This window comes from Agelaius tricolor, unplaced genomic scaffold (genome assembly GCF_023055355.1).
Source record: "Agelaius tricolor isolate 1412-34295 unplaced genomic scaffold, bAgeTri1.0.p SCAF_36, whole genome shotgun sequence".
NCBI classification, from domain to species: Eukaryota; Metazoa; Chordata; class Aves; order Passeriformes; family Icteridae; genus Agelaius; species Agelaius tricolor.
In genome coordinates, this window is record NW_027269296.1 from 336,141 (window position 1) to 360,331 (window position 24,191).

Consider the following 24,191-nt stretch of genomic DNA (forward strand, 5'->3'; position numbering starts at 1 on the left):
TAGAACAAAGAATTGTTTAATCGCTTAACCCTTTCTCTTCCAGGGACCAGAGAAACAAGTTGTCTGCTCCTTCTAATGAGGGCAGTAAGGCTCGTGTGTTACCTCTACAACTGCAGGGGCAAAGTTTACGAGATGATCATCTTTAGTACTCAAAAAAGCGAGAAGCAATGGTCACTGCAACACTAAGAGAATCCTAGAGTCTCCTAACGGAGAGCCCATTGCTAGAATACAAAAATAAAGGAGGCATCCCTGCATATCCCAGGCTAGAAAGAGTTAACCAGAAAGAGCAGGAAGAAGCTTTCCCAAAGAGGGGGTTGAAGTAAACAGCAGAGGTCAATAAAGCAACATCTTCTCCTGACTTCCCCAGCACGTTTTTTTTCCTTCACCAATAAATACAAATTCCTTGTTAACAAGCGACAAGCAGGTAATCTGCCCACAGCAAGGGGAAAAGGGGCTAGAGGCAGAGAGATTTTTCTCTCCCCTTCTCTCCTATTATTATTAATCTTCTTTTTTTTTTTAACCAAAGCAGCCATTAAAAACAGCAACCCACTGCAGAGGCAGGGAATCTGGTTGCTTTCACACTGCAACTGGCAGGTAAAAGAGCTGCACTGTCTCACAAGGGTAAAAAAAACCAAAAAATAGCTGCCACAGCAAAAGGTGAATGGGGAGGGAGAGGTCTGTTCTCTTCAGAGCTTTCCATCTCAGTCTCTCAGTTTAAAAATCAAAGTCTACAGACGTTGTCTACTGAAAGCTGAAAAAAGTTTGAGTGGGAGGAGAAGAGGGAAAGGAAAAAAAAAAAAAAAAGAAGAGGATACATCTAGTAGGAAGCCTTAAGCAAAAAAAGGAAAGGGCAGACCATGTCAGAAAGCCACCCAAGTGAGGAGAATTTTCTGCTGCCTCTGGGTTTGGAAGAGCAGCAAATGCTGGGGGTGCACCTGGGCACACCCCCAGCCAGGTGAACTCAACAGTCACAGGTACTGCGTGAAAACAAACCAACAAACCTGCCCAGGGGCTGAGGGACACCTGGCCCAGGGGCTGAGGGACACCTGGCCCAGGGGCTGAGGGACACCTGGCCCAGGGGCTGAGGGACACCTGGCCAGGTGAGCTCTGCTGGCCCTGCCCCAGAGCCGGGCAGAGCAGGGGAGCTGTCCCTGTGAGCTTCACCTGGGCCAGAGCAGCAGAGCGTCCGAGGGCACCCCCAGCCCTCTCTCTGCAGGAGCAGTGTCCTCGGGGAGGTGCTGCCAGCTGCCCTCTCTGGCTCCTCGGCTCCAGGATTGTTCTGGAAGGCAGAGCCCTGGCGCAGGCAGCCCCGTGCAGCTGCGCTCAGCGGTGCCTGGCAGCCAGAGGCAGCCAGGGCAGGAAAGGGAGGCCTCTCATCTTTCCACGGCAGCAACAGGAAGACCAGGGATTGCAGCACATGGAAGAACAGCACACACACATGCGCACACACTCCCAGACACACACCTCACACCCCTGGGACCAAGGCTAACATGTTCAGACCTTCGGCAGGAAGAGACACGAGACAGCGCAGAGCGGTTCAGATCTCCAGGGGCTCTTTGGTCTTAGTTGATAGTCCTAGAAAAAACAACCTCCAGAGGTGGTTGTAGCACAGCTGTGTAAGATCTGTGGGGTATTTAGTGTTTGGCAACTGCAAGAGGGGAAAACAGGGCTGTGTGTTACAGGAGGGGGAAGGAATGGAAGTACAGTGCTGTGTTTCCAGGTGTGCCCTGGCTGTGCAGGCAGCCAGGGAGTGGGGAGAGGAAGGAGGGTTCCTGAGAGGACCACGAATCCATCTGATGTTACACCAACAAAGAGGCAGGGAAGGCCCACCTTGGCCAAGACAGAGCAGCTGGCTGCACAAAAATGCTGCTTCTGACAAATCCAGACTGCAGCTGTATCATTCACACAGTGACAACAGCCTCAGCTCCTGCACAGGTGACATGGAGAGAAGTGAACACAGCTACACACCTTGGGCAATGGAGAGGTGCTGTCACCTGCCCTTTTCCTCAGCAGCTTTAGCTACACAAGTCCTGGGCCTCTGATCCAGCCTGTGCCCATTGCTGTCACCTCCCTGCACGGGCTCAGGGACCACGGGAGGGAATATCAGAACTGGGCAAGCTCATTCTGCCCCGTGCAGCTGCACACACCCAGTGCCTTCACTGATCCCTCAGCTACGACAGGGGCACAAGACAGGCAACCTCCAGCCCTCAATACAGCACAGCTACATCTGCTGACGTGTCTGAGATGGAAGCCAGAAGATAGATAGATGTTATGGGACAAAACAGGTGTTTCATAGCCAACAGCCATAAACCAAGGGCCTCTAGACAGGCTGGTAGCACAGTCAAGCTTTCAAAATCACTGCAGTAAATTCATTCCATAACCCCTGCCCTAGGTTTGTATTTTATTCAGGAATTTAACATCCCCCCTGCAATGCAGGCAACAGCCCCTGTACCAGATCATACAGCAGCTCTGGAAAAATAATCACCAGTTACACTGCTCACAGACAACTCAAAGACCCCTGTTGGGACTAAATTCCACTAAAGGCAAACCCCGGACTGCACTGCCATGGAAAAGGAGGAGGAGGAGGAGGAGGTGATGGTTTAGAGACGGCCGCTCCTGCCCCTGCCAGCTTGTCCTACCCTGTGCATAGTGCGAAACAGTGCAGTCATTCACCAGAGAAAGTTCAGGACCAAGGAAACTCGGTTCCCTTTCAGCCAAACATTTAGAGGAAGGAGAGGCAGTTCTGTTTTAGCTGGGCCGGCACTGGACCTGCCCCTCTGAGCTGTCTTCATCGTCTGAGCCCGCAGCCCCAGCGCTGGTCAGTCCTGTGATCCTGTAGCCCATGTTGAGCAGCATCACCTCCAGCGGGTCCGCGTTCATGCGCCGCTGGTTGGCCTGGGAAGCACCTTCCATGTCCACCACCACGCGCCCGTTGAGGGTCTCGCTCTGCAAGACACAGGGGACAGCACTCAGCACCGAGGAGGGGCTGCTGCAAGGGAGATCCCAGTGGGAAAACAGCAGGGAGGAGCATCCCACAACAAGGGCTCTTACCTCCGGCCTGGGGTTCCAGAGCCGCACGACCGGGTCGATGCCGCTGGTGGCCAGGAAGCAGTAGCTGGGATGAGGCTGGAGACAGTTCACAATGGACTCGTCCCCCTGCAGCACACGCACCAGGTTGGTGGTTTCCTTCTCCCAGATGAAGAAGGAGCCGTCGTCCGAGCCGCTGACGATGTACTGGGCATTGCTAGGGCAGAGGAGCAGAGCCTGGGTCACGCTCCAAAGCCAGGCTCCAGCAGGCTGAGAATTTCACCCAGCTTCTATCATCAGCAGGCTGACACCCCTCACGCTTGCACATCCAGATAAAGCTCCCCATGCTGGCTCCCTGCATCCCCAGGAGCCCTGTTTTCAATCCCAAATGGATTTCTGAACTGCTAGCCCAACCAGGTCCTCTGTGGATTTGCTCCTCATCAGCTGCTCATGCAGCAGCATGGGAGGAGGGCTCCTGTCAGTTCATCCCAACCCTCCAAACCAGTGCCCGTGTCATTTTATGAACAGTAGAACAGATCACCCTGCTGCTGCTCACTCCTGTCCTGCACCCCTGCTACCACCTGCCAGCATACCTGCCAAAGAAATTGGCCTCTTTGATGTCAGTGGTGGTGTTGCAGTGGCCGCAGTACCGGAATTTGTAGTCGTAGCTGCGCTCCCTCAGCACCATCTCATCCTCAGAGATGGAGTCCTTGCGGCCCGTGGCGCGCAGCCGGATGGGGCCACCCCCCTTCTTGTCTTCAGCTGCAAGGACAACACATTTCCCTCAGCACCGCTGCGGGACTTCTAAGCAAAACACACCCCAGGAGACCCCAGCAGCCTTAGAGAAGAGTTAAGGACGATTCCAGCAGGAAGCAGGGCTCAGAGCATGAGCTTCCTTCCTTCCAGATTATCTCCTGGCTACATCAGACTCCTTTTATCACACTCTCACTCAAGAGCAAGCCAGGACCAGGCACAAGGAAAGAACAGGCTCAGGCCAGTTTTTGTGCACAGCAACAATCAATCTCTCTCAGAAGTTGGAGCTTTACTTCAGAGGGGCAGTTTAAGGAGGAAGGTCCTTGTGTGCTCATTAGATTTCAGTGTAACCTTGGAGCAGCCCAGGAGCAGCAGCACTCACCGTTATCACTCTTGGAGAAGAGGGCAGCATTGATGTCCCTGTCTAGTGCATCGCAGGCACTGCTGTGTGCTTGTTCTGGAAACTTCCCTTTAAAGTCATCCAGACACTCCAGTGCTTCTGCCACGTACTTGAGCTCAAAGAGACAGCGGGCCAGGCGGAAATGGGCCTTCAGGTGGCAAGGATTTAGGGAAATGGCCTTCAAGCAGTCCCTCAGAGCATCGTAATGGTCCCCATCCCTGAGGAAAGCAGAGCGCTGCATTAGCCAGCCCAGGCAGCAACAGCAAACATTTTCCACTGCTGTTTCCCAGCCCTCATTTCACTCCACAGCTTGTTGTTTCCAGCTCTCCACACAATCCCACACCCCAGGAGCTCACTAACAGCATTTGCTGTGACTCGGGGGCACCACCTGACCCAGCCCAGCCTCCCAAGGGCTCAGCAGACGCCCACAGGCAGCTCTGGGATGTGACCACACCAGGCTGCCCCGCCAGCCCTGACCTGCCATTTCAAATCCGAGAGAGCAGAGCTCCCTGCTGCAGCACATTTCGGGAAGTCCTTTGAAGATGGAGGATGCAGCAGCCCTCTGGCCAGGCAGCAGAGCCCTCCCGTGCCAGGCGGGCTCCCTGTCACAGCTCAATCGTGCCCCTGTGTGGACACACGGCACAGCTCGGCCCCAGCCCGGCCGGAGCCGCAGGATCTCTCACACAAAGGGACAAACCTCTCAAGCAGGAACCTTTTCTACCTTTACAGGAAAATCGGTGGAGTTTTAGAAGTGAGCGCTAGAGCAGATGGAGTGTTCTGGGTATTTGTATCCTGTTTACAGCCTGAGCTCAGGGCTGGGGCAATGAGGCTGGCAATGAGGCTGTCTGCCTGTGCTCTGGAGGCAGGAGGGACTTGTTGAGCCCTGTGTGGTGCCCAGCTCAGGCTGGCAGGGCAGACACCTGGGGTGCCAGCACTGAGCCTCAACTGCTCACACACCTGCCTAACGCTGCCTGAACAGAGTGCCACGGCTCCATTCGATGGTTAATAATAGTTAATAATAATGATAATGTTTCATATCCGTAACCTACATGCCCAAGGCCAGGCTGGACAGGGCTTGGAGCAGCCTGGGAGAGTGGAAGGTGTCCCTGCCATGGAATGGCCTTTAAGGCCCCTTCCAACCCAAACCATTCCACGATTCTGTGCACTGCACCTACCAAGGTCTGAAACACTCCCAAGGAAAGGATGAATTCACAGAGCAACAATTTTAGATCACGTGAAACCTCTGTCAGGGAACCACAGGAAGGCTCAGGTTGGAAGGGACCACTGGAGGTCACACAGGACACCTTCCCTGCTCAGGATTGTGTCCAGTTTTTGAATGTCTCCAGTAAAGGAGACTCCACACCCTCTCTGGGCAGCCTGTCCCAGTGCTCTGTCACCCTCACAGTAAGGATCTCCTCCTCATGCACAGGTGAACAGGGAAGAGGCGTCTCAGTGTCTGGCCTTATTAGGGGCAGCTCCAAATCCTGCAGGAGAATGTTTTCAAACCATCCACCCTGCAGCTCCCTCCTGCCCAGGTGGGCACAGCCCAGCCCTGCCCATGAGATGTGCAGCAGGAACACGGCTCTGCAGGGCTGCCAGGGTTACCTCAGGACACGCAGCAATGGGCCATTTGTACTCAGAGAAAGAGGGAATGCAAGCTGCCTGTTAGGATGACAGACAGGTGTCACACACTTGCACACCTGACTGGGCTTTTGAACTGCTTTGCCACCCTCAAACATCCTTCAAGCTCAACTACCAGCACTGGCAGGCCAACAGACTGGTGTGAAAATGGACATGGTGGGATGTAAAGCAGGCTCTGCCTTCTCCCTTTGTTACAGGATTGACTCAGCTTGTGCAAAACCAGAAATCAGCTCAGAACTGCCAACGTGGACTGCTGAAAGCAATCCAGAGGGGGATGCAGTTGGCTTTTAGGAGCAAAATTTCAAAGGCCAGCCTTAGAAGTGCTGGAAAATATGAGCAGCATCTTAAGGGAGATGAACAAGGGGAGGTTAGGAAATTACAGACCTTCCTTTTCTCTTGCTCTATTATTGAGAGAATGAGGCCAAAGCAGAACCTGCAGGGTTCTGAGGGTGGCCTGTACCTGTTCCAGCTCCAGACATCAAGAACACCTCAGAGACACGTGGTGGTTCAGCCTGTGTCACTGTCTGCCTCTCCCCCTGCTCACTGACATCCCAGCCACCTTCCCCACACTCCACAAACTGTTCCTAGCAGAAAAGTGTCCCTTTTCTGCACCTGGAAGGTATCACCTCAGAGCTATTTAAATCCTACCCCCTGCATGCCACAGAAACCACTGTGTGTGTTTTCCACATCTTGCTGCTACCCAAAACTGTGGCAAAGCAGTAGCTGACACACTGAAAGGTTCAGATGTGCCAACACCCTTCGGGAAAAACGATTCCTATAAGAAAAATGTCATTCATGAGATCAGCACTCAGCTTCTGTGTTCCATCCCTTAATCCCAACCTATTGTTCTTCTCCTTCTGAACACTGAGGTCTTTTTGAGGCAGCTCCCAAATCTCTGCTATTGCAAAACAGCCAGTAGGCCAGTTACCAACAGTCACAACAACTGCTGGCTGCTCTTTATCTTGGCAAGAAGAGAGGAGAATTCATACTGGGGATTTCAGCAGGGAGAGGAGAAGGATATCCTCACAAAGCAAATGGAGATGAAGGACCACAGCTATTTTAAATATGTTAATGGCAAGTCATGGTACTTAGTCTTACTCTGCTCAAGGGGACAGGCACTAAAATAACTCAGCTGTATCTTGCAGATGCAGCTCTGGCCACTGGTCAGAGCAGACATTACCTACTGCAGAGGCTGACAGGGTGTTTTGCAACCAGCAGGGCAGAGTCCTCGGCAGACTGCAAGGATCTGCCACCTCCCCAGACCCCTCCCAGAGGTTTGTTCCCAGTCAGAGTGTTTGGGTTAACTGGGGTAACACAGGAACCACCAGGTCTGGGTGTCTGCAGTGCGAGGTACTGGGAGAAAGCAGCAGCAAAGCCACCCCAGCAGCCCTAAAACAACCTCCTGTCATGGGATGTTACAAAGCACAGTCACCATTACGTCATGTGTTGACAGCAGATTTAAGAGCCCTTCTTTAATGCAAATCAGAACCACCCAAGGAAACACAGACACCCTTGGAGACATCCAGAGTGCTGTGAATCAGATGTGGATTTTGGGTTGCTTTTTAAACAGGAAAGAAGCAGGATTTCACCCAGCACATCAGTAGGTGACACAATGGGCTGCTTCCCAGCTGTGCCTCCCCAGAATTTGCCCAGCACAGACTGCTGCACCCCCCCTTTGTGCCAGAGGTGCCCAGTTGTGTTTCAGCCTGATATCCCAGCCCCCCCTGCCAGAGGGACACCAGGCCCCTGAGCCAGGTGGCCCTGGAGTCCCCTGCAGTGGCACTGCCCTTACCACTTGCGCTTCATGTAGGCAGCAGCTCTGTTCCCATAGAGCATGGCATTGTTGGGGGCCTTCTGCACAGCCTTGCTGTACAGCTGGATGGCCTGTGTCCACAGCTGGCAGGCAAAGGCCTCGTTGGCTTGCTGCTTGATCCTCTCCAGGTACGGGGGCAACTCCACCTGGGGGCTGCAGGGGAACAAGGGAGCAGCACAGGTGAGTTGTGAGTCCCTCACTCCAGGTCACAGTCTGCAGTGCTTAGCTGCAGCTTAGCTAATGTTTGCTAAACTTCCTCATAAAGATTCCAAAAAAGGCAGAAGGGATTCTGGACCTGAAGAACTGGAGTTTAAGAGGGAAGTTTGGTTTTGACCACAGAATACCAGAATAGTCTGGGTTGGAAGAGAATTTAAAGCCCATCCAGTTCCATCCCCTATCATGGGCAGGGACACCTCCCACTACCCCAGGGTGCTCCAAGCCCAGTGTCCAACCTGGCCTTGGGCACTGCCAGGGCAGCCAGAGCTTCTCTGGGCACCCTGTGCCAGCCCCCCACCCTCTGGCAGTCTCATTACATCAGTGTGACCATCATTTGTTTCCAATTTTTCTTCATCTACAGAGACGCACTCCAAATTGAGCAGTGGATATTTTAAGCATCAGACTTCACCAATAGGTCTTTGTTTCGACTGCATAAATAAACAACGTTTCCATTGCTCTTCTAGCAATGCACAACAATGCACATGCAGAAGCATCTGAGCTCACCAGGCCCATGCTCCACCACCCAAAATTCCAGCCCCGTTCCTGCTGCCGCGGTGGAGGGGCCATCTAGAGGAGAGGAGCTGAAACAATCCACAAAGTGACTCTGGAAGAACCCAGACTACCCATATATGGTATTAAATAAGTGTCTTGACTTTGAACCAAGTCTCATCAGCTGGAAGAAAAACAGCCACCAAGATGTGCTGCTGCTCCTTCACCCCAAATGCATTTTGTTTTAAAGAAAGAAATCAGCAGGAGCAATAGAAGAGGCTCCATCCAGTCCCAGCTCCCACGCTAGGAATGGCAGTAGTGTTCCAGTGCTGCCACAAAACAATTCTGGCTGCTTCAGCTCAGTCTGCAGCAGGCAACTGCCCAAAAAATGGCAGAGGGAAGCAAGGTTCCTTCACCTGCCAGCCTCTACCACTATCAACACACAGGCCACAAAGCAACCACCACTCAGGACACTTTGCTTCCAGGCCTGAAAAATAATTTCTTAGTTTTGTCCACCTTAATTCATCATAAGAGGAAAAATCGTCCCAGGATGCTCTTGCCTGGTCTGACTCCTGTTCACAGCCCAAGGACAGAGGCCACTTGGCAACCCAGGAACAGGGCAAGGGGTTTGCAGTTCACACCTTCGTGGCAGCCCCTCGCCCTGTGAGAGGCAAGGCCAAAGCCCCAGAAGCCCAGGAGGGGCAGCTGTGCCCTCACCTCACGTGTGCCCTTCCCTCGGCCAGGCGGAAGCCGTTGCTGTGGAGATGGATCCCATTGGACACTCCATTGGTTGAGGTTTTGCCATTCTGCACTTCTGAGGGTTAGAAAAAGATAAATACAACCATGCTAAGTATCAGTGTAGATTATACAAACACAGGGTTCATTTTACAGCAGGGCCAACCCAACACGACAGCCCCATTCAGAGCAGAAACAAAACTTCCATGATTCCACCTGCTCCAGCCACCTGGATTAGATTTGTCCTCTTTATTTACAAATCTCTGCAGTGTCCTTTGCAATACAATTCTAGATGAGAAAACCAGACACACAGAGAACTAAGTGCCAAGGGAATTACCTTACACTGATTTCAGTATCGTGGAATCCTGGAATGGTCTGGGAGGATACCAGGGACCTCAACCACTCAACACTCTGCTTAATCCTTGATTAAGGCTTCAGGCACTCTCAACTCCCACACCCCTCTCTCCACAGGTCACTTCTGCCCTCATGTTTTGTGCCACTGCAGAAGGATTTTGGCACCAGGGTATGAACTGCACTGCAGAAGCAGCCCAGCAACAGCCACACCCTGCTTCATTCTCCCCCTGCACCCTGAAAATGAACCCTGCATGCAGAACTCCCCTCTGCTCCTCGCTCCCTTTGTGACAGCATCACACTTACCCCCTGAAGTGTGGCACTTCTTTGGGAGGAGAAAAGTGTATGGTCGCTGTTTGTATGTCAGATCAAACAAATAGACCTGAGGAAAGGAAAAAAGAGCATGAGACAAGTCTGCAAAACAGAGATGCTCAAGTCAGAAATAAAAGAGGGCTCAGTAGGTACACAGTTCCATGTTTGTGTTTGCTATTTCCAGTTTTCTCACTGGGAATCTTTTTTATAGATGGACACACAAGGGATGGCAGCAGTAATTGGGGTGTGTCCCAGTCCAGCCCAGTTCAGAGAACAACAATGAGAAACAGGAACCTGATCTTACTCCACAGCTGCAGAGTTTAAAAGATGACCTGACCACTGACCAACCTGCTCAGAAAGCTTCATATTTCAATTAAGCAACTAAGGTATTTCAATTAACACCATGATAATGAAGAAACCAAACACCTATTGACAGAAAAGAGGCAGAACACTGAGGAAAAGTCTCTCTAAGATGAAACCAGTATTTCCCAAGAAACTGCCAGGGCAGCTCTGTGAAACCCCAATCTAAAGCTGTACTGGGACAGGAATGGACAGCCCAGGCCAGACCCACAGCTCACCCTCTCCTAAAGGGAGCAAGTGTGAGAAAGAGCTGGAGAGGACAAGCACAGTGCAACCTGCCCACGAGCAAAGGTCCTGTTTAATCCACGCTGATTAATGCTGTCAGGAGGATTTTCTCATTCCATTGATAGGCTTTACAAAAGATCCATGAGTAACACCCAGAGCTTAAAATTAAAGCAATCAATATTCCAGGTGAAGGCCTTTGCTTCTCCAAGTTCTTATTCACTACATTCTATTACAGAAGCAGTTTGATGTTTCAAGAATGAGTTATGAAATCCTTTCTAGGTCAACAAAGGTCAGTTCCAGAACTGGTTTTGTTTATTTTCTTTCCCCTCTTCCGGAAAGTGAAATGTGAATTGGAAAACCACAACAGAACGTGGTTTAACTTTGATCAGTGACAGCGTAGCAAATACATCCCTAATCCCAAGTATTTAGTCTGAATTAATCAGAATGCAGTTTAAAATCCATCCCATTACCCACAGAGAAGTTGCTGTACCTATTTCCAACAGCACACAACAATGTCCAGTGACACAAGGTGAAGCTTCCCTGCCTCCCTACCTGCTCCCCTCCCATGTTGACCAGGAGCTCGGTGCCATCGGGGCTGAAGGTGACGTACGTGGCCACCAGGACCCTCAGCCGGTTGTTGTAGTCTGGGAGCTTCACTGGGAGGTGCCCTGTGGAGAGGACAAGTCCAGAATTATTGGCTTAACTCTCAACTGTTGTCTCTGTCCTAGCCCAGCTGCTCCCTTTTAAAGGGCAAAGCCATGGAGCACAAGCACCTACAGGATTTTCCATTTCCCGCTGTTTATGGGATCCTTCCATGAGGAACCAAAATATCCACAGGTGCCTTTTCACAGGTTCTGGGTGTTGATGCCCCATTTCTAGAAGTGTCCAAGGCCTGGCTGGATGGGGCTTGGAGCAACCTGGTCTAGTGGAAGGTGTCCCTGCCCATGGCACAGGGTGGAACAAGGTGTGTTTTAAGGTCCCTTCCAACCCAAACCATTCTGTGATTCCATCATTCCAATTTTGCACAGCCACCCCACAAAACTGCCTTGTTAACAATGAGCCTCCAGAACCCAGCAAATCTCAGTTTTGGGGATTCTCTAGGATTTGGCTTTTGTGATTTGTGGCCATCTGCAAATACCTCCATCCTCAACCCCTTAATTAGGTTTCCTTAATAAAGCCCTCAGCACAAGGAAACCAAAGCTCCTAAATATTCAGCTCACACACAGGTTCTGTTCTTCAGACAGCAGATGTGTTGCATGACCAATTCAGGGGACCTGAGGAATCCTCTAGTGGGAATCATCAGGAGCAGGACTGTCATAACTGGTCTGCTGAACATTGTGGTCTGAGATATTGTAAAAAAAAATAACCCAAACATTTTGGGCTAAAACATAGTAAATAATGAGCACTGGAGAAAAATGTCATCTAGATTGCTCAGATACTGCATCACTGATTCTTTATCTGCAGGATGAGGACAAGTCACTTCTGTGCCAAAAAGATTTTGAACTGGGACCAGTTCCAGGAAAGCCTATAGAGCCCAGGTTATATCCAACCCTTCACTTTCCAGCAGGAGTGACAAAAACACATTTATGCTGGACAAAAAGCAGCAAGGCTGGCTCACCTCCCCAGTGGAATAACCTGCAATCCCATGGAACACCCCATGGAAGAGCTGCCCTGGGCAGGGGTTTGTGTGTGATGGGTAACTCTGTTTCTGCAGCAGTGAAGCCCCAGTCACCCCTGGAGCAGGGCCGTACCTGCCACGTAGTACTGAGCTGCCCCGTCCGGGAGGGGCTTCTGCCGGTCACAGAACGTGTGCACGCCAGCTGAGGGGCTCTGCTTCATGCTTTTCCTACAGACACAGGAACAGCCTCATGGTAAGCACAGCAGTCAGCTGCTGGAAGCCTCACCTTCACTGGCTTTTCTTGTCCACCCACGAGGACACAGTGCCCACACAGCTATGGGGTCATCAGCCTCGTACCACCCCGGTGCACTCAGCCAAAAGACTTTGGGTGTCAGAAAGAAACTTGCCAGAAAGAGGAGAGTGCTGGATCCCTGCAGGTCCCTCTTCCCACCAGACCCCAGCCCCAGGGCTCTGCCCCCGAGGCAGGTGCTGTTACCTGTGGTTGTGGATCATGCGGATGTCGTAGAGCCGCACAAAGGGCCCGCTGGCCCCCACGGCCAGGTAATTGTTGTCCTGGGGGTTCACTGTCAGGCACTTGGCCTCCACCAGCTGCCCACAGTACTCAGTCAGGTCTATCAGGACCTCGGAGCGTTTGCTGTTCTCCCGCAGGTCGTACTGCCTGCAAAGGGGTGGCAGTGAGGCAGACGCACCACAGGGTAACAGAAGCAGCAGAAGAGACTTGTGCAATGTCCTGAGCTGGGACAGCACACACTAGGCCTTGGTACCAGGATAATGATTAAAAACAGCTCAACAATGTGCACAGATTTATTCAAGTTCCAAATTAAACTCCCAAGTCATGACCTGTTCCTTTCCTGGCCTCCCTTTCCAGCAGTGAGGAAAATGGAGGAGCTGAGGAGAGTATTTATGATTCTACAAGATAAATCTTTCCAGTTTTAGGAAAGGGAGAGATGAGCTTAAGCTGTTTAGTACAGCTTCTCTTCAGGTCTGTGCACAGCACACATTGTGATGGTTCCCAAAACCAGACCAGCTGGAACTCTGTACCTGATTAAGCCATCTTCTGCTGCACTCCAGAAGGTGTTTGGCCACATGGGCGCCGTGGCAATCCGCTTCACTCTGTTGGTATGATCTCCAAACATGTGCACGGTCTCCTTGACAGTCAAGTCATGGACGTGCACCTTGGAATCTGCAGCTCCCGTGATGAGGATGCGATCCCCCGAGTGCGGCAAGAACTGCGGAGGAGGGATGGACACTGAGCCTGGAGCAGCACTGGGGGGCTCACAGGGACACCCTGGCACTCACAGAGCAGGAATTCTGCTCCAGGAACGTGGGCTAACCCACGGGATTCCCTAGTACACAGGTCAGCATGCACACTCAAGAGTCACCAGCTACAGCAGGACACAAGAGTGCCTTCATCACACATCCCAGTTTGTTACAACCATTTCCTTCCAATTCACTGAGAGAATAAGCCTGGCATCTGCATAAACTTAGTGCAACATTAGATTTAATCCTTTTCCCCATAATTAGAAATATTAAATTTTTGGAGGGGGGAAAACTGTTTGCAGAAAAATATTTTCTAGCAAGGATTTATCCTTTTACTGCTGAGGTTGCTGTTTCTGTTAGCTGCTCATTCCTTCTAAGCACATACCTTGACAGAAAAGATGTTTGCAGTGTGTCCTGTGTGCATAGAAAGGAGTTTCTTGTGGTGCAGAGGATCCCACACAATGGTATGCTGGTCATCAGAGCCAGAGGCCAACAAGCTGCAAGGAACAGGAGACAAATATGCACCATGAGTTCTTCTGCTCCACACCGTGCCCGGGTCTGTGGAGCTGTTTGACCACAGACATCCATTAAGTTAATTCAGCCCTAACCAGCCCATTTCCTCTCTTCCCTCAGCTCTCTGCTCTTGCTGCTCACTGTGCACCCATCCCTCCAGCCAGGTCTAGGAGCTAAAGCAGACAAAAAGCAATTCCACAGAAAGCACAGCTGACTGAAGGATCCCACCCACACTGTGGTGGGAAAACAGGAGTGTTTGGTCAACAGCAAAATGCAGGGCATCCACCTTCCCCACTAGCCTGGCTGTGTTAACTGCTCCACACCATCTCTGAAGCCCAGCCAAGGCATCCATCCCCAGGCTCCTGAGGTGCCCAGGCAGCCCCAGGGCTCGTGGGGTGAACCACAAACTGCTTTTAAAGTCATTGCAAGGTGCTCTCAGCCTTGTCCATCCAGCTGGACCAAAGGAATCTGACATCTGCGACTCTCAGCTCTTTTAAACTTAGCCATTCTCTTTCAAGCACATGAAATTTTCACTAGTAAATAATTCTGAAGAGTATCAGAGGGCAGACTTTGGACATTGTAAGAGGCATGTGCAGAAATACCCACTCTTCCTCCAATCCACTCATTTCTCACACAGAAACTCTTCATTCCACTTGGTTACTGGAAGTTGCTCTTTAGTGTCCCTCTCAAATTGCAGAGGGGTGAATTCTCCACCTCCTTCCCTTGGATATCTGTCCCCCAGCAGCAGCTTATAACAGCGTGGTGAAGGGGGTGGGGAAATGTCACCACCAGCTGGGCAAATCCTAAAGATCCATTATAATCCATAATACCACTTAAGAGAAGAGAAGCAGCCTTCAATCTCCACTTCTTAGGCTGACCATTTCCCTTCTGAACTCACTAAAGGGGCATTTCTAATAATATCCAGATATATTTAACAAAATAAAGCTTCTTTTGAAGCGTGAGCTCTACTACAGCTCAAAATTTGAGCTTGAGCTCCACTTTACTAGAAATGGGAAGCAGCTGCTTATGATAACATGACCTACATCCTAGTCTTGGGAAAACCTGGGGTTATGGCTTTGCAGATTCCCCAAATGAAGCCTCATACTTACTCTCCTTTTTCATTCCATTCCAGACAGTTGACACACCCAGAGTGACCCTGAGGGAAGGAGGCAAGGGCAGATGGCATTAGTCAAACTTCAGATGTATCAAACAGAGCTGTCCTGAGACAAGGACATGCTGAGCTCCTCACAAATAACTTCTTCCAATAAAAGCAGGGTTTTCTGTTCCAACCCTGCAAAGAACTCCACACACTTGTAGATAAGCATCTCCAGAAAAGACATGGTAGAGCAGCTGGGGTAGAAAAGGCAAAATGAAACAAATAGGAAAAGGTAGTGTTGAATAAAATGGCAGTTTAGTCTCAGAGGCTACAGCTGAAATCCTGCTGCACACACGGAAAGGTGACTTTGCTTCCAAAGCCCTTGGCTAGGCTGACAAATTACATGGGCAGGCACTCTGGGAACACAGGGAAAATGCACTTTTGATAGCTCTGTTAGAAGCACCTTGCTGCTGGGTGACTACATCATCCATCTTCATCCACATTTACCAACGACTGCACCAGGAAGTGGGGGAGTGTTGAGCACCATTTGATGTGGGAGATGTGACTGAAAAGGGGGACAAAATAACCCTTTTCTCCCCCAAACCAAGATAATGGATGTGTTAGAGGTTGGCTCAGTTGGGTGGAGCAGGGTGTTGAGGGTCTGACCCCCAGATGGGGCTGTTCACTCAACATTTCAATGATCCCTTCCAACTCAGAATATTCTGTATAACCTTAACCTTTTCTGAGGTATGTCAGAGTGCACTACAACCTGTTCCTTAGGGATCCCATTAGAGCTGAGCACACTGAACAGCTGCCAGTTGTCTTCTTCAGGCACCAGTGCTGAGATGAGGGGGTGCCCACCCTGTTAAAGGTTCTCCTCTAGGTGTACCAGGCAGGGCTGAGATGAGGTGGTGCCCACCCTGTTAAAGGTTCTCCTCTAGGTGCACCAGGCAGGGCTGAGATGAGGTGGTGCCCACCCTGTTAAAGGTTCTCCTCTAGGTGCACCAGGCAGTGCCAAAAGCTCGCGCAAGCTCTCACTGAGCTGCTCCTGGCTCTGATGCAGTTTGGGGGACCAAGAAATCAGCAGTGACCTGCTAAACCAGAGCAGTTCATGCCCTCCTGCAGCAAGGAGCACCCCAGGAGCTGGTTTCCCCCTGCACACCCACCTGCAGCTCAGCCTCCAGCCCCAGGCGGCGGATGAAGGGGTCAGTGACGTGGTAGTGGCGCTCGAAGCCCAGCGCTCCCCTCTCCTGCAGGGGCAAAAGGCAGCACACTGAGCACGGCGAACAAACACTCCTCCTGCTCTTTCAGAGAGCATTCTTCAGCTTTAAAAACCACACCAGGTACTGGGGGGTCCACAGGTCCTGTACTGTAGAAGGGAGTCACAGAATCCCAGAATGGTTTTGGTGGGAAGGGACCTCAGAGCCCCTCCAGTGCCACCCCTGCCATGGCAGGGACACCTCCCACTGTCCCAGGTTGTTCCAAGCCCTGTCCAGCCTGGCCTTGGGCACTGCCAGGGATCCAGGGGCAGCCACAGCTGCTCTGGGCACCCTGTGCCAGGGCCTGCCCACCCTGCCAGGGAAGGATTTCTTCCCAATATCCCATCTAACCCTGCTCTCCTTCAGCTCAAGGCCATTCCCCCTTGTCCCATCACTACACATCCTTGTGACAAGTCCCTCTCCAGCCTTCCCACCCTCTGAACATCTCCAGGTGGACAAATCTTAATCTTTGCCCCTGAACTGATTTAAAATGCTCTGTAACTCAGTGCCAGGCTCCAGCTGAGGAGCCAAACCAGCTCTGGGAGGCCCACACTGAGGCAGAGTGAACTGACCCCACCTGGGGCCTGAAGCAGAAGATAGGGAAGAACTTGGGAATGCCTGCTATTATCCCTTGGCAAGGATTTCAGCAGCACCTCCATCCTGAGCTGCCCAGCAGAACTGTGCCACTGCAGAGCCTGTCCCAAGGCAGCAGCAGCACGGGGTGAGGAGCTGGAGTGGAACTGGCCAGCTGCCTTCAGGGATGGGCTGTTCCTCAGGCAGGGAGCAGAGCTGCAGTGCACAGCCTGTTCCAGAGGGATGGGAACAGCTGCCACAGAACTGCGTCAGTACAAATGAAGGTGAAGGAAAGCAGGACAGTTGTTTCCCCTGTGATCTCACAGGGCTCACAGATGCATCAGCAGATGGCTCTGATGAAAGAAGGCCAACTGCAGAGGCAGGAATGAAGGAGAGAGAATGCCAGTCAGATTTTGGATGGAACATCTAAATGGAGATTCTTCCCTAGGACTTGACCCAACTATGGTCTCACTCCATGCCACACTTGTCAACTTAGTCCTTTGCCACCAGCATTTAGAGATGGGAACACCAATGCCAAAATCACCCTGGTGGTGCCCAAAACACCACCCTGGTGGTGCTCAGAGCACATCAGCAGTCCCAGAGCACACACAGAAGTGCTGAATTCCCTTCCCAGCCCAGTGTTCAGTAATGAACTCCACACACCAAAAGCTATTTGAAGACAGAATGGAGACAGACATAAAAGGACTGGAGGCAAAACAAACCAGGCTTTTTGCAGGAGCTTCCATGACAGACTTCAAACCCCTTGATGTACTTTTGTGGAGAGCATTCCTGCAGCACTGCAAGGCCCATGCAAGGTGCTGCAGGTATAATTCTGTGCTGCTGCAGCCCCAGTGGCTTTGTGAGGGCTGTGGGGTGGGACACTGCTTTTCCTACAAGGAACTGCCTGACTTAGCACCAAGGTCACACGTCAAAGCCTGACAGAGCAGACAGGCTGAGACAGTCCCAGGCTAGGGCTCAAACCACAGAACCAGCCCTTCCTTGTTAGGGCAGCAAAACAAATCTTTGCACATGGATTGAATTACAAGCTTATAACCGAGTTTGGTACCAAACTGCAAAGTGAGCACTCGAGCTCCCAGTTCCTTATTCTGGCCACTCACAGATCCCTTTCCTGAATGCTGATTATCAGCAAAGCTGCAAATGATTTCAGGCCTCTGAGTCCCAGCAATAATTGCCTATTGTGTCTGCTGCAGCCAGTCCTTTCATGCTGATATTCCACCAAAGCAGCCATCAGATGACTGATCCCACCACTGCACAAGTTTTTTTTCCCCTACACAAAGGAAGCAACACAGCACTCTCTAAAGGAAAGGAGACAGAGAGGCTGTGACAGAGATCATTAGCTTTACTACAGTCAGAAATACCTCTGATGGCAAGATCACACGGGGAGAACACAGAAAGCAGAGAGGGAAGCTGGCTAAGGGCCTTTGTGGTGCCCAAACACAAGCAGCTCTATTTCTCTCTTCAGCTCAGAAGGAACAGAGCTGCTGATGGCAAACCAGCCCAGGGAGAGGAACTGTGCTCCTGTCATGCCAGACTTCATCCCAGCTCTCCATTAAGGACAGTGACAGGTCCTGTGTGTTTGTTCTCCTAAGCTCCTTACAGGGCTTATCAATATGTAAGTAACAGAGATCTGGTTCCCAAGCAGAGGCAGCACCAGGAGTTTCCCCACTCCAGCAGTGACTCCCCTCTCTCCAGCCAGCACCACTGAACACGGGCTCACACCTACCTTGATCTGCCTGTGGATGATGTCCCTGGTGATGTTGGCCTTTGCCATCTTCTTGCAGTGGGGCAGACGAAGAGAAGCAGTGGGAAGAGCTGCTGTGCATCCAAGCATGCCAGGACCCACCTGAGGGTGCTCAGTTACCTGCAGGACAGGCGGGACACAGCAGGGACACGGCGGGGACACCGCACGTTAGGCCACGCACACGCTGCCAGCTCCAGAGACACGGGGGGAACAGCAAGGTGGGAACAAAGGCTCCTGAAGAAACTCAGGGGAGAAACAACGGAAGAATGGATGTCTGACTCAAGGCCCTTCCTGGTTTGTGGAGAAATTCAGCATGAGCGGAATTCCAGGACTGTATCAGCCTGGAAAATCCATGTTTCTGTCCCAGCACAGACCCCGTGAGCCCAGAGCAGCTTCCTTCCCCAGGCTTCCCTCCCGCCATTCCATGACCACTCATGTCCAATGTCGTGTTTCCCAAATTCTACAACCAACAAGGTGAATAAACACAGCATTGATGCTTTTGGCCACATCTTTTCTCTCATTTACTACATTGGATTATCAGCAAAACACCCCTAAAATATCCAAAAGGGCATAAACATTCCTTGGAAATCACAACATGAGTCACAACTCAACACCTAATTACCTCAGCAAGAGAAAAGAGGTGACCAGTTAAAATTGAATTTCCAGGAGAAATTAAGAGTTTTGCACACACTTAATGGAGTTTAATGTACTAACCTAAATAATTGAAACCCTATGGAATTGGCTACTTCTGCTAAAAAAAAATATTCAAATTGCAGAGTGATGGTCCCAACCCTGAGCTGGACAGGCTGCCTAGGAAAGGATCAGTCAGTCCCTGAGAAATGCTGCAATTCCCCCAGTTTCCACCCCACAGCCTGGCCCATTCAGACGTTTCTACAGTTCTCTTTAAAACAACAAAAAGAATAAAAATGAAATTTCCAACACCCATTTTGTCCTATGTAACCTTCTAGTTTAAAAACATTTCCAAGCAGAACAAGCCAAAATTTTCCTCTTCTAAATGAGGAAATGCTGATTCATTGAAACAAGAGCATTTCACAGAAACACTGCAACAAACAGGAGTCCTGGCAACCCTCATCTGATTCTCTGCTGCCACAGGAGGGCTTCCAGTGGCCTTCCTGTCCCACCCTGCCATGGCAGGGACACCTCCCTCTGTCCCAGGCTGCTCCAAGCCCTGTCCAGCCTGGCCCTGGACGCTCCCGGGGACGGGGCAGCCACAACAACTTCCCTGAGGAGCTGGGAATGGCTCCCAAGGACAGCAAGGGGAGGAAGCAGCAGCATCTGGGCACAAGGGCAGGTGGATCTGCTGACTCTGCAGCTCCTGGAAGGTTTCTGAGCTGCTTCCCCAAACTTTGGGAGAGAGAATGAGGAGCAGGACTGTGTCCAGGGCAGGGAACGGAGCTGGGCAGGGAATGGAGCCCCAGGAGAGGCTGAGGGAGCTGGGCAGGGAATGGAGCCCCAGGAGGGCTGAGGGAGCTGGGCAGGGGCTCAGCCTGGAGCAAAGGAGGCTCAGGGGGCCCTTGTGGCTCTGCACAGCTCCTGCCAGGAGGGCACAGCCGGGGGGGATTTGGGATCTGCTCCAGGGCACAGGGACAGGAGCAGAGGGAACGGCCTCAGGTTGCTCCTGAGTCCATCCTCAAAGGACACAGGGCCAATATCCCAGCACACCTCAGTGCCTTCCACCCTCCTCGGAGCTGCCCCACAACATCCCCAGGCTCTGCCCACAGTCTCCCCTCTCCCAGCACCATCCAGCTCCCTCCTGCTCTTCCCTGCCAGGCAGATTTCTTCTCTCCCTCTTTGAGAGCAACTGGATTTGGCTCTTAGGACCTCACCACGCCAGTGCCAGGCAGGCTGTCACCTCCCCACTGCTCTTTTGGGAGTATTTCTGTCACATTTCCCACCTCTAGTTATGGCTAATTTCTAATCAGCTCCTTTCTCTTCCAACAGCACCAAACAACCTCAAGGACACACGTGGGAAAATGCACGAGCATGGAAAGATCCAGATCTCCCATATACAGCCATAAATAACCCACACCAGGAGGCCAATTTGGAGCTAAATAAGTCACTGCAAAACCATTAATACCCCATAACCCCTCTGTATAAACAGAGAGAAGGAATAGCCAAACCCCCCAAAACCACCACTCCTTAACAGACTGTCAGAAATTCTGTTTTTCAACACGAGACTCCTCTGTGCAGCATTTTCTCCCTTGTGGAACATCTTAACTTTACTTCTTAAAAAATACAGGCAAGGAAAATCACCCAAGAAATCAGACCTTGGGTAATGGGCTTGGATAAAACCCAGCCCAACAGGAATGCAGGAGCCCAAGGTGTCTCTTTCCAGGAAAGTGCTTGATTTGGCAACTGGATGCTGTAGAGGGCTCAAAGGTCTCCCAGACCTTGTGCCTTTGCTTGGCCAAGAAGGCTCCAAGAGCCTTTCCTCCTTTCCCTCTGCTATTTTTTGTTGCTCAACAGGTATTCCCAACTACAAAGGCCCTGGCAACCTTTAAATTGCCATGGAGTCACAGACAAAGGAGTAAGAAGCCCAAATTCTCATTCTAGATCACATTTTGAGCATTAGCCACAACTGACCACAGTCACAGACTCCCAGTCCCCATGGATATGACAGTGACCTCATTCAAATATTAAATAAATAAAATAAATATTAACTGTTCTTAACACTAAAGACTATTGACCCCACGACTGTACAGGCAGATCCAGCCGCCAGTTTCAAACTGACCCTGGAATAAAACAAAATCTCCCAAGACTTTTAGATCTTCTGCAAAATACATGTAATAAAAATCAGACAAAACTCAACCATGCCTCCCAATTTCTCAGACTCAAAGGCCTCCAAACATGAAGTCCCTCCAAAGAGTCTGTCTTTGTCACCACTAAAGGAATTGGAAATTCCTTGGAAACTTCCACCATGGAAATTGGTAAAGAATGTTCCTCTTTGGGCAAAACCACCGTGCAAATTCTGCTCTAACCCATTCTCGCAGCTTCTGGCTTTTAACTCACCCGGCACAAGCAGCCCCTGGTGGAATGAGGGATGGAGTCCCAGAGCGAGGGACAATTCAGGACAGATCTGCCCTGCTGCTACCAGGGCTGACTCCACGGGCAGCTTCCCTTTGGCTCCAGCCAGAGACAACCCAGCCCTGGCTCTGTGCTCCAGGCCAGGCTGGACAGGCCCTGCAACAGCCTGGGATGGGGAGGTGCTGCTGCCCTGCTACAAAACCATCCCTGAGGGTCCTTCCAACCACCCCATTCCACGACCTGTGACCTCTCTGGGGTTATTCCTTGGATGACAGCAGGGCACGTTTCCCTATCACCCTTCAAGGACAGCCTTCCCTCATCCCTCACTGCTCCAACCTGCCTGGAACACCCCGGCCAGGAGGAAAAACCTGGGGTGCAGTGACAGCCCCTGCTCACGCTGCTCCCCGAGCACACAGAGAGAGGAGCAGCCCACCTGCAGCTCCTGCACTTTCCCCTGGCCCCACACACAACTGCAGGGCACAAGCGGGGCTTTCGCAAGGCTCAGATCCACTGTCAAAAATTAACAAGGCACACATTTCCATGGGCTCCAAACTGGGCAGGCTCTGTTTACACTGACAGCCACTGAAAAGCCCCTTAAGCTCCTGGGAAAGTACACTTCCAAAGGGTACTCCAGGGCATGGAGAAGAACACTCACGCCAAGCCTGGAGACAAAACCTCCACGATGATAACACAAATCATTCCATCAATTTAACATCAAATGCTCCCAACACAGCCTGGATTTGAGGGATTGCTTCTTGGCTGGATTGTATTTCCCTCTCTGGAACCACCTGAGCACCTCCCACCCACAGCAACAGAGCGATGGGCTCTGCACAGGAGGGCAGAGCCCCAGCCTTGGCACCAGCACCCTTTGGGAAAGCTCCATCTGCCCCGAGGAACTCCCCAGAGCAGCAGGACTCCCAAAATCAGCACTTTCAAACAAGCAATCCCATTCCTAACTGCCTGGATGTGCCCAAGCGTCTCAGGCTCCAAACTCAAGGTCACTGGAAAAAACAACACTTTGCACACCACGAGTCTCTGGATACACAGCTCATCCCAAGGGAAGATTCCTTAGACCCTTCCCTTCAGCACCTATAAATTATTTCACCCCTCCAAACACCACCCAGAACCCACCCTGAGAGGCTTCTTTACCCTCACAACTTATTTCCCTGCCCTCTTGACTTTCCAAGAGGTCACAGATCAAATTAAAATACATAAGTGTAGATGGAAATGTTTGTTTTAAGGAAACCTGAAGAACCAAGAGGGAATGCCCTGGTTAGCAGCAAACACCTTGTTAAAAGAAGGCTTTTCTCCAGTGGAAGGAGCTGTCAGGAGCAGCAGTGGCTCCCCAGGACAGATGGCTGGAGCAGGGAGCCAGGAGAAGAGGCGAGAGGGGAGCCCTGGCAGAGGCAGAACAGGGGAACTCTGACACACTCAGGCCACACGGGGCTGGCAGCTCAGCCCTCCCACTGCAACCCTGCCTCCCTGACCCCAGCTGACACACCCACGGGAAAAGGGAAGAGAACCGAGAACCCCCGGCCCGCACAGGCAACAGCCCAGCCCAAGATCCACACGGCCCAGCAGCTCCTGGAGGAGTTCAACTGGCACGGGAGGAGAGGCTGGCCCCCTCCCCAAGGAAAGGGGCTGCAGCACAGCCAGCAGGGCAGGGAACGGCTCTGCAAGGCTTTAGCCAGGGGACAGGGAGCAGAGCAGGGAGCAGGGCAGGGTCACACCCAGGAAAGGGGAGAGGAATGTGAGGACAGGGCAGTGCTGGGGTGGGAGGGGGAAAGGAGGCAGAAAGCAGGAGCTGTACCTGGCAGGGGTGGCACCAGCAGATGAGGCAGGGCTGGGGGGAACAGGGCCTGGGCAAAATGGGGGTGAGGGGCTGGGGTGGGAGGATGGACAAGGGAGAGATCCCTAAAGGCAGTCAGACCCCTGGTAAGGAGAAGGGGGTGACACCTCGGGGAATAAGGGGACACCGCACAGAGCCTGGGGTGGGGGAAATGTCAGGAAAGGGAGGCGAGGGGGCAGCGGAGAGGGAAGGGGGCTCGTGGGGATGCTGCTGTCAGGGAAAAGGGCTGGAGCCTGCAGGGCAGGCAGCTGAGAGGGAAGAGGGCACAGGGGCACAGCTGACCGGGGAGGAAAGGCTGACAGGGAAGGGGGACGAGGTGTGCTTGACCGGGGAGGGAACGGGGGGAACGGGGCACCGGGGGCAGAGCTGCCACGGAACGGGCACCGGGCCGGCTGACCGACAAGGGGCACGGCAGATGTAGCTGCGAGCGAAGCGGGTACGGGGCGCAGCTGCCAGGGGAGGGAAGGGGGCACCGGGGGGCGGCGGGCACGGAAGGGAACCGGGCTGGGGGGCTCTGTCAGGGCGGCGGGGCCCGTCCGGCCCGCGGGGGCCCGTTACCTGTCAGGCCTGCCGGGCGCGAGCGCAGCGGGCACCGGAGGCTGCGAGGCTCCATCCATGCGGGGCAGAGCGGGACGCAGCGCAGGGGCCGCGGCGGGGCCCCGGCCGTGCCCGCCGCCCCCGGCCCTCGGTACCCCCGCCAGCTGTCCGGGGCTGCGCTGCGCCCCCCGCCGCCGCCGCGCGCTGCGCATGCGCCACGCCAACTGCGCAACCGCCCCCCCCGCGCGCCGCCGCGCCCCGCCCCGCGCAAAAGGCGTAAATCCCGTTCGTGAATTCCGCCCCTTCCTGCCCGCCGCCGCGCCGGAACTGACAGTT

The 24,191-nt window shown here is 52.4% G+C and overlaps 2 protein-coding genes across 5 annotated transcripts in view; both read right to left on the reverse strand.

Moving 5' to 3' along the window:
* Positions 1 to 24,072, reverse strand: WDTC1 (WD and tetratricopeptide repeats 1). 4 transcript variants are annotated; one of them, XR_011683494.1, is made up of 17 exons: positions 23,877 to 24,070; positions 18,407 to 18,544; positions 15,997 to 16,080; positions 14,844 to 14,890; positions 13,607 to 13,718; positions 13,003 to 13,190; positions 12,437 to 12,619; positions 12,074 to 12,168; positions 10,875 to 10,990; positions 9,732 to 9,807; positions 9,057 to 9,153; positions 7,614 to 7,787; positions 4,163 to 4,398; positions 3,621 to 3,789; positions 3,052 to 3,244; positions 1,070 to 2,946; positions 1 to 1,023 (listed from the first exon to the last, which is right to left on the reverse strand). XR_011683494.1 is itself a non-coding variant. In XM_071453009.1 (16 exons), the coding sequence occupies exons 2-16, from the start codon at positions 18,512 to 18,514 to the stop codon at positions 2,749 to 2,751; spliced, it is 2,076 nt and encodes a 691-aa protein (XP_071309110.1). In that variant the 5' UTR covers positions 18,515 to 18,544; positions 23,877 to 24,070; the 3' UTR covers positions 1 to 2,748. The 4 variants fall into 4 exon arrangements, 3 of the variants coding, with proteins under 3 accessions (XP_071309110.1, XP_071309112.1, XP_071309113.1); XM_071453009.1 differs by having other exon boundaries at positions 1 to 2,946; XM_071453011.1 differs by having other exon boundaries at positions 1 to 2,946; positions 18,407 to 18,658.
* The window catches only part of LOC139603081 (alanine and glycine-rich protein-like), a 4,408-nt gene continuing 4,089 nt past the window's right edge, over positions 23,873 to 24,191 (reverse strand). The window contains exon 3 of the mRNA XM_071453529.1: positions 23,873 to 24,182. Coding sequence (XP_071309630.1) covers positions 23,873 to 24,182 — 310 coding nt within the window. The remainder of the gene's footprint in view (positions 24,183 to 24,191) is intronic.

Excerpts from the sequence above, each read along its gene's own strand:
- WDTC1 (XM_071453009.1), bottom strand. The coding sequence starts at position 18,514 with ATGCTTGGATGCACAGCAGCTCTTCCCACTGCTTCTCTTCGTCTGCCC. Across the intron at positions 13,191-13,606 it reads CAAACATCTTTTCTGTCAAG|TTCTTGCCGCACTCGGGGGA; the intron begins GTATGTGCTTAG and ends CCTCCTCCGCAG. Across the intron at positions 10,991-12,073 it reads AGCTCAGTACTACGTGGCAG|GGCACCTCCCAGTGAAGCTC; the intron begins GTACGGCCCTGC and ends TCCTCTCCACAG.